Genomic DNA, 11,241 nt, shown 5'->3' with positions numbered 1-11,241 from the left:
CAGTTGATGCAGGTGTTGCTCATGAACCACCACATAATTTGGTTATGAAAAAGAAGTGGCCTGTAGCTGACTCCATGCGAAGTGTATTGGCGAATGCCGACAAAGAGGTGAGAGTTTTGTCGATTTACAACACTTGTAGTATTTGTAACATCTGCCGACAGTGTCAACATTTAGAATTTATACTTGACCAGTAATTTTAAAGTGTTGTTAAGAATTTTCCATTATATATATTGTAATTTTTTTATTTTTAGGATGTTGCCAGCTACGACCGTATCCGTACAAACGTTTCCAGTCACGCTTCCCGTCACCGCACCACAGGCAGTGGATTTACCCTCGGTTCTGGTGCAGGATCTACAGGCATGAGAAGCCTTTTCTCACTACTATTCTAAACTTCGGCAATAACTGTACTACTACTACAATGGATGAATTAATTTTAATTTCTATTATAAGTTAAGATGATGCATTAAACATATCCTTAAAAATGTTACTATTATTTTCTGAATTGTAAAATATCACCCAAAATTAATTCTAAATAAGAACTAAAATCAATGTGTTCATTAAAAAAATATATATATAGATAATGTATGTTTTTATACATATGCATACAAATTTATGATATTAAACTATCATACAAAATAAAAAACATTGTTAAACAATTAAATAGAATTTATAGAAACAAATCACAATAAAAAATTAAATGCAAATAATTAAATTTAATATTTTTAGCAAATGTTTTAATATGCAGTGTCCATATTTGCCAAAGTGCCTTATATAGCATTTCGTCATTAATGCAATATCTTCACTTAAATATTACATTTATAATAAAACTTGGAGGGAGGTTTTTTTAACAGTAGCGAAATACAACAACATTGTTATTATTTTCGTTTTTTGTAATGAATTGAACTTTTTGTCTGACCATGCAGATGACCAATCACTACTGTTCAAAAAATCTCTATTAAAAGAATGATGTCTATAAGGAAAATAGCTCCTTTTGTCATAATATTGACTTCTTAATCAGACTTTGATTATTTAATTGTACTCATTTATACTGTAATAATATAAAAATAAATTAACAATAATTTCAACAGTAACACTTCGATTGTTTTCGATTCATTTTCAAAGAAGTTAGAAGATTTTAACACTTTAATTGTGCCACTAAAACCTACACTTTCCAGAATATACATTATGTGTGATAGACACATTATTCGATAAAGATTTCTTGAGTTAAAAGTTAATAAACGAATTTATTATAAAAATTTCAAGTTAGGGCCATGTTATGCAGAGTGTCTCGGGCACGGCATGAGTACAATTGTTGTTGTTTTCAATGCAAATTTTAAATTTGAGAATGAGAATAAATACAATATGGCCGTTCAAACTCCGGCATGAGAGCCGGCGTATTTGTGCCCCGGCACTAAGGCAAAACAGTGTTGTTTAGTAATAGATTTAAAAATTTGCGCCTTTTAGGAGCAAACTACTACAATTCTAATACGCTTTGGAGAAAAAATGGCAGTAAGCAACACAGCCCTTTTTTATAAATCGCTAATAATATAATTATTACACTATCCTGTTTTAACGAAAGGCGTAAATACTGTTAAGTACTGTTCATAATTATTGTAAGATAATGTAATAATAAATTAACATTATTACAGCCTCTATGAGTTTTTTCTTACTAGTTATTTTTGATGGGAAATTGAAATTGAGCCTATCTAAATTTCCTTTTAAATTTAGGCACAACCAAAAAGTATCAAAACATTGTAAAAATACAAAATTGGCAATACTGATGTGACACTCTGCATAACATGCATTTTCGGCATAGCTCGAAAGAGCGTAATTTGCCGTGCCCGAGACACTCTGCATAACATGGCCCTTAGGGCCATGTTATGCAGAGTGTCTCGGGCACGGCATGAGTACAATTGTTATTGTTTTCAATGCAAATTTTAAATTTGAGAATGAGAGAAGAAACAATATGGCCGTTCAAACTCCGGCATGAGAGCCGTCGTATTTGTGCCCCGGCACTAAGGCAAAACAGTGTTGTTTAGTAATAAATTTCAAAATTTGCGCCTTTTAGGAGCAAACTACTACAATTCTAGTACGTTTTCGAGAAAAACTGGCAATAAGCAACACAGCATTTTTTTATAAATCGCTAATAATATAATTATTACACTTTCCAGTTTTAAAGAAAGGCGTAAATAATGTTAAGTACTGTTCATAATTATTGTAAGATAATATAATAATAAATTAACATTATTACAGCCTCTATGTGTTTTTTCATGCGAGTTATTTTTGGTGGCAAATTGAAAGTGAGCATATCTAAATTTCCTTTCAAATTTAGGCACAACCAAGAAGTAGTAAAAATACAAAATTGGCAATACTGATGTGACACTCTGCATAACAGGCATTTTCGGCATTGCCCGAAAGAGCGTAATATGCCGTGCCCGAGACACTCTGCATAACATGGCCCTTAGGGGTATTACGAAAAAAGTATTGTTTTCGAAAAATTTTTTTATAGAAATGATAAATTATAGTCACTAGTGCAATTACCTCGAACGTTGTAAAAACAATCTTTTCAATAGATCCAAAATATCTTTCCCATAGTACTTGTGTTTGTTGTCTTAACGCGAATATACGTTCAGCAGGAATAGAACGGACCATATCAGGAATCTGGAGAAAAAGATTCATTAACAAATATGTTTGATGCTAAATTATATAAAATATATTTAAATAAAATAAAAATTATTTATATTATATGTAATTTTATACCACCAATACTTTAGTTACACATAATGAAGGATATAATTTATGATAAAGCATGTTGATTGAAAAAGTATGGAATCGTGTATAAAACTTTAAGACACATTTCTTTAAATTGGTTTTTCAACGTAGTTTACTAATACTAGTAAATATTTTCAATTCTTACAAGATTACAAGATATTCAAAATAACACTTAAGATTTTCCGAGAGAGATATTACATATATATTGGGAAATTATTGTTAATATTGTGATTCTGATAATAAGCTATGGCATTCTGAAATCTGATTTTCCAAATTTTAAAGGTGGCTTCTTGAACGTCATCTATTCTGTATTAGAATGAAGGTATTGCAGATACTTCGAAGCAAATTCACAGTATACTACAGTATACTACTAGTGTCGATCGAAATGTGTATATGGAATATTTTTACTGGATAAGATATAGTAACCATACTAACTAATAAATATTTATCACAGTATAATATGTTGAGGTATTGCGATATTCAATGAAGATATTAATTGTTTACCGGCAGTCTGGCAAAACAAGATATTTCTCTGTTAATGATTAAATAAGAACATAATATTATTATATAAATAAAATAAGCTTAACCTTAGGTTAGATTAGAACTATTGAATCTCCATTTAATCGCTCTTGAAACTATGAGTCAGTAAAATAGTGACTAAAACGCGTTCTTTATAACTAGTATGTATTAAGCGAGTGCATCGCATTTTATTAAAAGATTTTGAAAACGGCTTGGGTCGTTTTCACTGAGGACATAAAAATCTACTCTTTGGCAAAAATTGATTCAACTCGAGAATGGATATGTAGACTTTTCATCTCTTTACAACCAAATGTCACATACTTCAGTGTCTCTCACACATCTCTCACAGCAGCAAAATACAGCATAAACAGCGCAACACCGCAAGTGATGTCATATACTGGTACAGTCTAATAGTAGCAAACTGAAGAACAAATAGACCCATGACTCAATCATAAAATTGAGAAAATTGTTGGTATTTTGTTGTTAAGTAATGTTTTAAGAACATATAGTATACATTCTAATTTTATTATAAGGTCTCACTAAATATTTTTAATAGATTTTAATATAAATAATACACATATATATTAAATACTCTACATGAGTTATGTTAGTTTAGTTATGTAGACATACATAACTAACTAATTTGTAGATTATTTTGAAACAAAAACATTTTATGCTCTGGACGGGGGATCGGTTCGATATTTTGAATAATTGTTTCAACTCAAAAATTAATTTATATACCTGTTGCACCACCAGTTTCAAGAAAAATTTACTGTGCGGTTTGGTTAAAACCGCTATTGCATTAAATAGTCGAAAGTTTGAAATTTGTTCCAAAACCAAATCACTCTATCCACCTATCTTCTTCTGCATTTTAATTCTCTCTTAACTATAGTCAATAAACTCAAAACACACTACCTTTGTGATGTATTATCAGTCCCCTTTACTACTTGTATTATACATTTTTATATATACACATGAAAGAAATGCATTGGGTGTGTTCAATTCATGCCAAACAAATATATTTGATTGGAATTGTTCTGACGGATATATGGGCTTTTGCTATTAGCTTCATAGAGAGCGATGTTATGCTAAATGTACATATAAAAACATAACTCGTGTCAAATATTAGAAAATAATATTCGAAGTAACAACAACTCATTTACATTGAAATTCATATTAATTATTCTATTGCCTTAAGTTATAAATACATATTTAATGATCGAAAGCCTAAACGAATCAATTTTTGTACGTGGTAACTAAAAAAAACTCTATTTTCTTCTTTTTTACCACACTTAACTAATACTACTGATTGTAAAAAAACACATTAATTTAAATAATGTAAAATTTGTTTAAGCGAGAACACATTTTATCGAATACGACATGATCGCTACAGAGTTAATTCTGTGTCTCTTTATTTTCTCAAAACTAAAAAGTTCTTTAGAAATATTGCTATATTGCTACTGTTGCCACACGTTTATAACATGTAAGCTTCTTTCCAATAATTCACTTATGTAGGCAAACTATATCAGCTATTGATGTGGCTATATATTCTATTTTTTTATTATATGCAAATAAATTTTTATGTCAATGTGGTCCTTACTTGTAGTAAAAGTCGTTCATCGCCCCATATCACCGCTTGCTTCCAATCGATTTTTGATTCAAAAGGCAGCACCCAACCATTGGAGAGCAGCACAGGTATACAACCAGCCTGAAGTGCTTCCAGAAACCTAAATCAAACGATATGAAAAAAATCTATGTTATGAATGTCTGTTATAAGAACTTTATAAAACAATATTTTCTTTATTTAAATTATATATATTATATGTATTATATATAAACAAATAAAAAAATATGTTTACCTAAATGAACCCAAACGTCTCCCACGTGGAACCAAGCAAAATGTAGAATTTAGCAGAAGAGTTTCATAATCGTATCTGTTATGTAAAAGAAATAATATAAAAAAATTAATTTAATTTTATATATATATATATTTTTTTTTATAATAGAAAAAAGAAAACTTATACTCTACCAAATAAATACTCCGATTAACTTGACCTACGACTGTAATACCATTTCTGACCTACGACATTGTTTTAGCTAAAAACCATATTATTCATTCGCGACTTTCTAATGGGCATATAATGTCTACACAATAGATATTTTATTTTAAATAAATGCTATTATAAAATTTATAAAGGCAATTTTAAATTATTTAAATCGGTTAAGATTTTATAAGATCAGACAATCAGATCTATAATTAAACAGAGGTAAGGGTTTTCAAAAATTAATAAATTGAATGGAATTACATATTTTTAGGAACAAATTTATTAACATATTTATGTGCATATACTTACATAGAGCTACACATTTAACGGATTGCTGGACAAACTTTGGCTTATTTTCAGCTCCAATAATATTAGGAAGAAATTATTTAGATTTAAACGGCTGCGTTACAAAATACTCAACTCCTATAGGAACTGATTTTAGTATTTTAACAATAACCACTTATGAATCAAATAAAAATATAACTTGAATAAATAATAAAAACCACTTGTACTTAGTCAAGGGTCGAACCTAACTTCATACTTTAGCGATTAGCATTTAGGCCACTCGACTATTGCCATTATTTTAATTGCGTGGCGAAGTTCTCATATAATCGCAAAACATAATTTTTATGTATATTGGAAAATAAAAGTAGTTTAGTTATCATCAAAATAATATTAAATACAATTTTAATTACAAAATTTAAACTTTTATTAAATTATTTTTAAATATCTCTGCAGTTTACTGTAATGACAAAACTAATTTATATTTTGTTTGAAATTGAAAGTATTTTTATGTTTTATTAACAATTAATTCAGTAAATGATATTAACTGTTTTTATTATAACTCATTTTTATTATAAGTCATTGTCAACTTGTAAAACATACTTTCTTGTGGTGTTTCAGTCTGTTCGCATATGTTATATACATATATAACATATATATATGTTATATACCTTATTTATTAACCCCCTCACATCCTCACACCTTCAATTATCATATATAAGTAGCATACCTGTCATAGTCTCTGTTATCTTCATCACATCTCGCATCTTGCAACTCTCTCCAACTTTTGCCATGTCGACATGTTGTTACCAGAACAATATCCTGTCCATTATGTAAGTGAAAGAGGGAGTTTCGCGTTTCAGATCCAATCCCATGTACATATCTAAAAATGAAACATGATATATAATTTAACATTACGATTTAAAAACTAATACTTAAATAAATTATATGATTTAAGGAAATTGCATCCTATATCAATTATATATTTTAAAATACCTCTAAGGATCCTTAATATTAAGGATATTTTTTAGTTTAGTTCTTTAGTTTAGTTTTCTATGATAATGTTCTAAACCTTCTTGAATATACAGATTTCCTAAAAGGTTGGTAATTAAATAAATTATAAAAATTATATCTGATCCGGCATTTTATAAGACAACTATATTAGATTTTTTAGTACTATGTTCTGTTCTATTAAGTTGACATAACGCGGCTTATAAACAATTTCTGTTTTTTCATAAAATTTTTCCTGGTAATAGCCAAATGATAAAAAGTTATAAGAGTTTAAAGTTCGCTCAATTTTTGTGAAACCGCAATTTCGCTAAAATGGCATAAAACTTCAAATAACTTAAGAACAAATTGGCGGATCACGCCCATTTTTTGCATACGGTTGTGTTGTTATGTACGTAATAAATATATATAGTCTACTAAGAGTAAAAGATTGTTTTATAACGGTAATGAATGATTTTTTATGAAAATTTTGTATGGGATAGGTCTTGCAGTGGGCGGAATATCAGGCCTCGTTATGTTGGTGTCACAAGTGTGTCACTACTTGTCTCCGCAAACTGTAATCTTAACTTGATTAAGTATAATATTTAAACGGTGTATTACACATGAATTCTAGCTGTTGACTTGACGCATTGAAATACGAAATTTTTGCCAAGTCATCAGACATCCCGTTTTTTTCGCATACAATCCTTATTTTTGTCGGCTTTCATGCAAATATCATTCTGTTTTATGTCATTAAAGCGAAAACATCGTTTCATTACGCGCATAATTCTATTTTGTAGTGTAATTGTATTTTTTTTTTTTTGCTGAAGAATGTTCAAAATATTGTCGGTAGTGAATGATGCGCGCCAAGAATAATGTGTAATACCCGCTTTAGACATTACTCTACTCGGTGAATAGCCATTTAGAATATTAACAACGCATCATTAGCTTAGACGACAGGTACTTTCTAATTGGAAGATATCTTAAAATACCACAGTTAATAGTAAATGTTCAGACTATCTAATAGATGCTACTTCAATCTTAAAAGTTCAGGGATCAGAGATCATGTGTTTAAAATTTTCATATTGTTTAAACCTCTCTCTGTAAAAATATTCACTCTTAAATTTTTTAAATGTGAACTAATGAACGAAGATGTAAAACTGGTGTTATAATGTGAATATATCAATAGTTGAGGTCGACTTAATTGATTGACTTAGATAGTACTGTATATCTATTAAAATTGCAAAAAATGTACAAATACTCCTACTGACAAATGAATCAACATTCAGTGACTATAGGTGTTGTAAGGTGTATTTTATTTTTTATAATAATATATCAAAATATTTCACTTGTTTTGTAAAAAAATGTCATTTACCTTAAATTAATTAAAACCAATGAGAATAGAAGATATGAAATATAAGTGTGGATGAATTAAAATTAGGTTCATGAGAAATAAATAAATAAATAATTTAATAAACCAAAATAAAAATTTCAGAAACGCTTTGAGATGTTTCAGTGAAAAGTATGGTGTACAATAATATTAACTTTTTAATAATGTTAACATGTTTTAATAAAATTATTATGAAAAAAAATACATATGCATATGCGGAAGGAAGGAAGGAAGGAAGCTGTATCGCGAAAACGAAATAAACTTCAATAATTGCAAAACAACTTTGATGGAACTAATTATAATTAAAACCAATGATTAAAAGGCATTTAAATTTCATCTTCGCCGACGCTAAGATACCCTATGCACACGTAGCGAAAGTATTTTAAAACTCACAAAAAATAACAATATTTTTAAGCTTATCTAATAAATAAATCTAATAAATCTAATTTTTAACTCCTTTCCTTATTATTTTAAATACATTGTTGTGTATTTAATTACTTTTTAGACAACAACTTAGCATACTTAATCTTGAAATGAATATATAGTATTTGTATATATACTTGTAGATAACTGATTGACCAGTCAGTTTACAAGATTTCGTTTAAAAACAGACTCTGTACGAAATTTAGTCAGGTCCAAACAATTACCACGATATATAGATTTAATTAATTCACAAATAATTTATATATGTATGGTATGTAGTTAAGATCATCACTTATGTTTTCCAAAACTATAACAAAACTAGACTGCCTCTATTTACCATTGTGTAAAGGCTGAAATTCTATGCTTCGTTGAACTCTACAATCTTCACAGTCAATCGTGCCACTACAAGCACTGCAGAGAGTTTGGTGAGTGATCCTACCAAAGCCATGCTTTCAATGCATGCGAGGAATTTTATTAGAGAAAGCGATATGTATAAAATGGTTACTATTAATGATTTCGCAGTCAATGCCGCATCGGATCTGGTAGCAAATGTAAGCAATTTAGAGCCTTTTAAATTCAAATATAATAAAAATGTTGCTGCAAGTCGGATTTATTTGCGTAAGTTTGAAAAAATATACTCTGCAAAAAAACGGAATAATTGTTTCGTGAATTGAACTTTCACAGAGCTTAGTAATGAGAATTTTGCATAAACTGTTTCACTCTAAAGTTACCATTTCAATATGTTTCTTATATCTACATACTATCGGAGGAGGTGGATCAGGAACTCATGCCAGGTTGGTTCAAGACACTATAACAAATTCATTTAAATGATTAAAGAATTATATAATAATATTAGACCGGAACGGCGTTTCATGTGGCAACAAATGGATCAAACCATGGGTGGATTAATGCATGGCGTTCGGACTATGGGAAATATGTTTGGCGACTTATTGCCAGGAGCATCGCCTAAAGCAGAAGCATTAACATATACACCTAATCTAGTACCTAGTAGTGTATACCAGTTCAAACCATCAAAATCAACCAAAATTAAATACATCGTAAGAACTGCACGTAAAAAGCCAGTTAAGATTTTAAATATTCGCTTACCAAAAAAAACTATTAAAATAATTCCTATTCCCAAGTCAATTGTTGATGAAAATGTAAGTAATGTAAAGAAAATAAATTTCCCTAATGAGGAAGAATTGCGAAAGTATGAACGTGATCAAGAAATAATAGCAGAACAGGGCTTATCAACCGAACACGAAGAAAAGAAAGAAATGTCACCATATGTTACGCATACGAAGGAAAATAATTTTAATTTCACAAATGATGTAATCGACGGAAAAATTACAGAATTTGATAGTTCATGGATTCCTATTCCTCATGATATTGAGCAAACGCAAGAAACAGAGAACTCTATCTTAAAACCCCAACCTATAAGTGCACTACATACTAATATATTTGGTGAAAAACTTCCGAAACCTCAAAAACAGATCTCCGAAATATCTGAGTTTGAGTTAATTGATTCTATCCCAAGCAAATCCTATGAAGTTACTGAAATAAATGCCGAGGAATCAAAAATCATACCAAGACAAAATCCAGACAAAATTACGTCTATGTATGATGATCTAAATCAGTCTGAAGCAAATTATGCAATTAATAATATAACTATTGAAACTCAAAATTATCCAAATGAGTTTTTAAGAAAAATTAAAGAGGAGAAGTTTAATGCAACTATGGCTCATTTAAAACACAATTTCCCGATTGCAGATACTTCAAGTTGGATTCCAACATCCAATGTTAATTTACCAATTAACTTAAGAAAAAGAACTAATTTAAGTAAACACAAGAATGTTAGATACAAAACCTTGAGACCGTTACCAACTGTAACAACAACAAGTCACACTATTTTCGATATAGAAGCAACAGAAACCACAACAAACGTTCCAAGAATTAAATCTTCAAGTCAAAGACAAAACAAAATTAATCAAACAAAACTTGTTCAAAAGAATGGAGACATTAAAAGAGATATAAGACTAAGAGGATCTATTAAATTTGGTGATAAAATACTATGATCAATACTAAAATATATATATTTAATAATAGAAATTTTTAAATTTATGTAGCTAGTACCTTCTTACTTCTATAGCTCTAATAGCTGGGAAGGCATAATAAAGAGCATTTACAATTTTCTTCAGATATTTAGTAAGAATATCAGACAGAAATATAATAAAATAACGAATATTTTACAATCGACAATAATTGTAATATTTAAGTTAAAACAAAAAGTGAAGAATATAAAGAATTTTTTTATCAGGCTTGAGAGAACAAACAAGCTTTACATAATATAAACTTTAAAGTAACTCAGAATTATAACTTAGTATAAAACCAACTTTGCTTTTAAAGCTATGTCGTTTTAATATTTATTTTATTATTGTTTTGTAATTTTTTTAACCCGTTAACATACTCCGGTTAAATCTATGATTTGTTTGAAACGTCGATAAAGGGCGAGCATAGTCTGCAGTAATTGTATATGTTATCTGTCGAGTTTAAAATTTGAATTTCTCTAAACGAATTTTTGGGACTATATATAATTAGTTTCATGAATTTTGAGTTTGGTCATACATTTACCTGTAATGCACCTTATTCCAGAAATCCACTTGAGTTTAATTTGCCCGAAATCTAATTATTATTTTGACTTAAAGATATATAAAAATGTGAGACCTTGAAGAACCATACATATCAAAATAATAGTTTAATTAACAGTATTTATTTAACAGCCCTGCTAAATTTCGTTATTGATTGATTATTACAAACTAAAGA

The 11,241-nt window shown here is 29.1% G+C and overlaps 2 protein-coding genes across 2 annotated transcripts in view; one reads left to right on the top strand and one right to left on the bottom strand.

Annotated features, from left to right (window-relative positions):
- Nucleotides 1-544, top strand: part of LOC119673925 (lamin-C-like) — a 9,401-nt gene extending 8,857 nt beyond the window's left edge. Inside the window, exons 2-3 of the mRNA XM_038085042.1 lie at nucleotides 4-107; nucleotides 252-544. Coding sequence (XP_037940970.1) covers nucleotides 4-107; nucleotides 252-389 — 242 coding nt within the window. The 3' untranslated portion in view covers nucleotides 390-544. The remainder of the gene's footprint in view (nucleotides 1-3; nucleotides 108-251) is intronic.
- Nucleotides 545-1,039: 495 nt separating this feature from the next.
- Nucleotides 1,040-7,527, bottom strand: LOC119673924 (exostosin-1-like). The gene is made up of 6 exons (XM_038085041.1): nucleotides 7,508-7,527; nucleotides 6,349-6,501; nucleotides 5,151-5,225; nucleotides 4,892-5,018; nucleotides 2,530-2,661; nucleotides 1,040-1,048 (listed from the first exon to the last, which is right to left on the bottom strand). The coding sequence occupies exons 1-6, from the start codon at nucleotides 7,525-7,527 to the stop codon at nucleotides 1,040-1,042; spliced, it is 516 nt and encodes a 171-aa protein (XP_037940969.1).
- Nucleotides 7,528-11,241: the final 3,714 nt, after the last annotated feature.

The sequence above is a fragment of the Teleopsis dalmanni genome, chromosome 2 (assembly GCF_002237135.1).
Source record: "Teleopsis dalmanni isolate 2A chromosome 2, ASM223713v2, whole genome shotgun sequence".
NCBI classification, from domain to species: domain Eukaryota; kingdom Metazoa; phylum Arthropoda; class Insecta; order Diptera; family Diopsidae; genus Teleopsis; species Teleopsis dalmanni.
The sequence above is the reverse complement of the archived record's forward strand: the minus strand, read 5'-3'. Positions and strand labels throughout refer to the sequence as shown.

Bases quoted from the DNA above. Each gene is read 5' to 3' on its own strand.
- LOC119673924 (XM_038085041.1), bottom strand. From the start codon at position 7,527: ATGGCTATTCACCGAGTAGA. The intron at 6,502-7,507 runs GTAATGTCTAAA...TTTCATTTTTAG, and splicing joins ATGGCTATTCACCGAGTAGA to ATATGTACATGGGATTGGAT. The intron at 5,019-5,150 runs GTAAACATATTT...CGTTTGATTTAG, and splicing joins AGACGTTTGGGTTCATTTAG to GTTTCTGGAAGCACTTCAGG.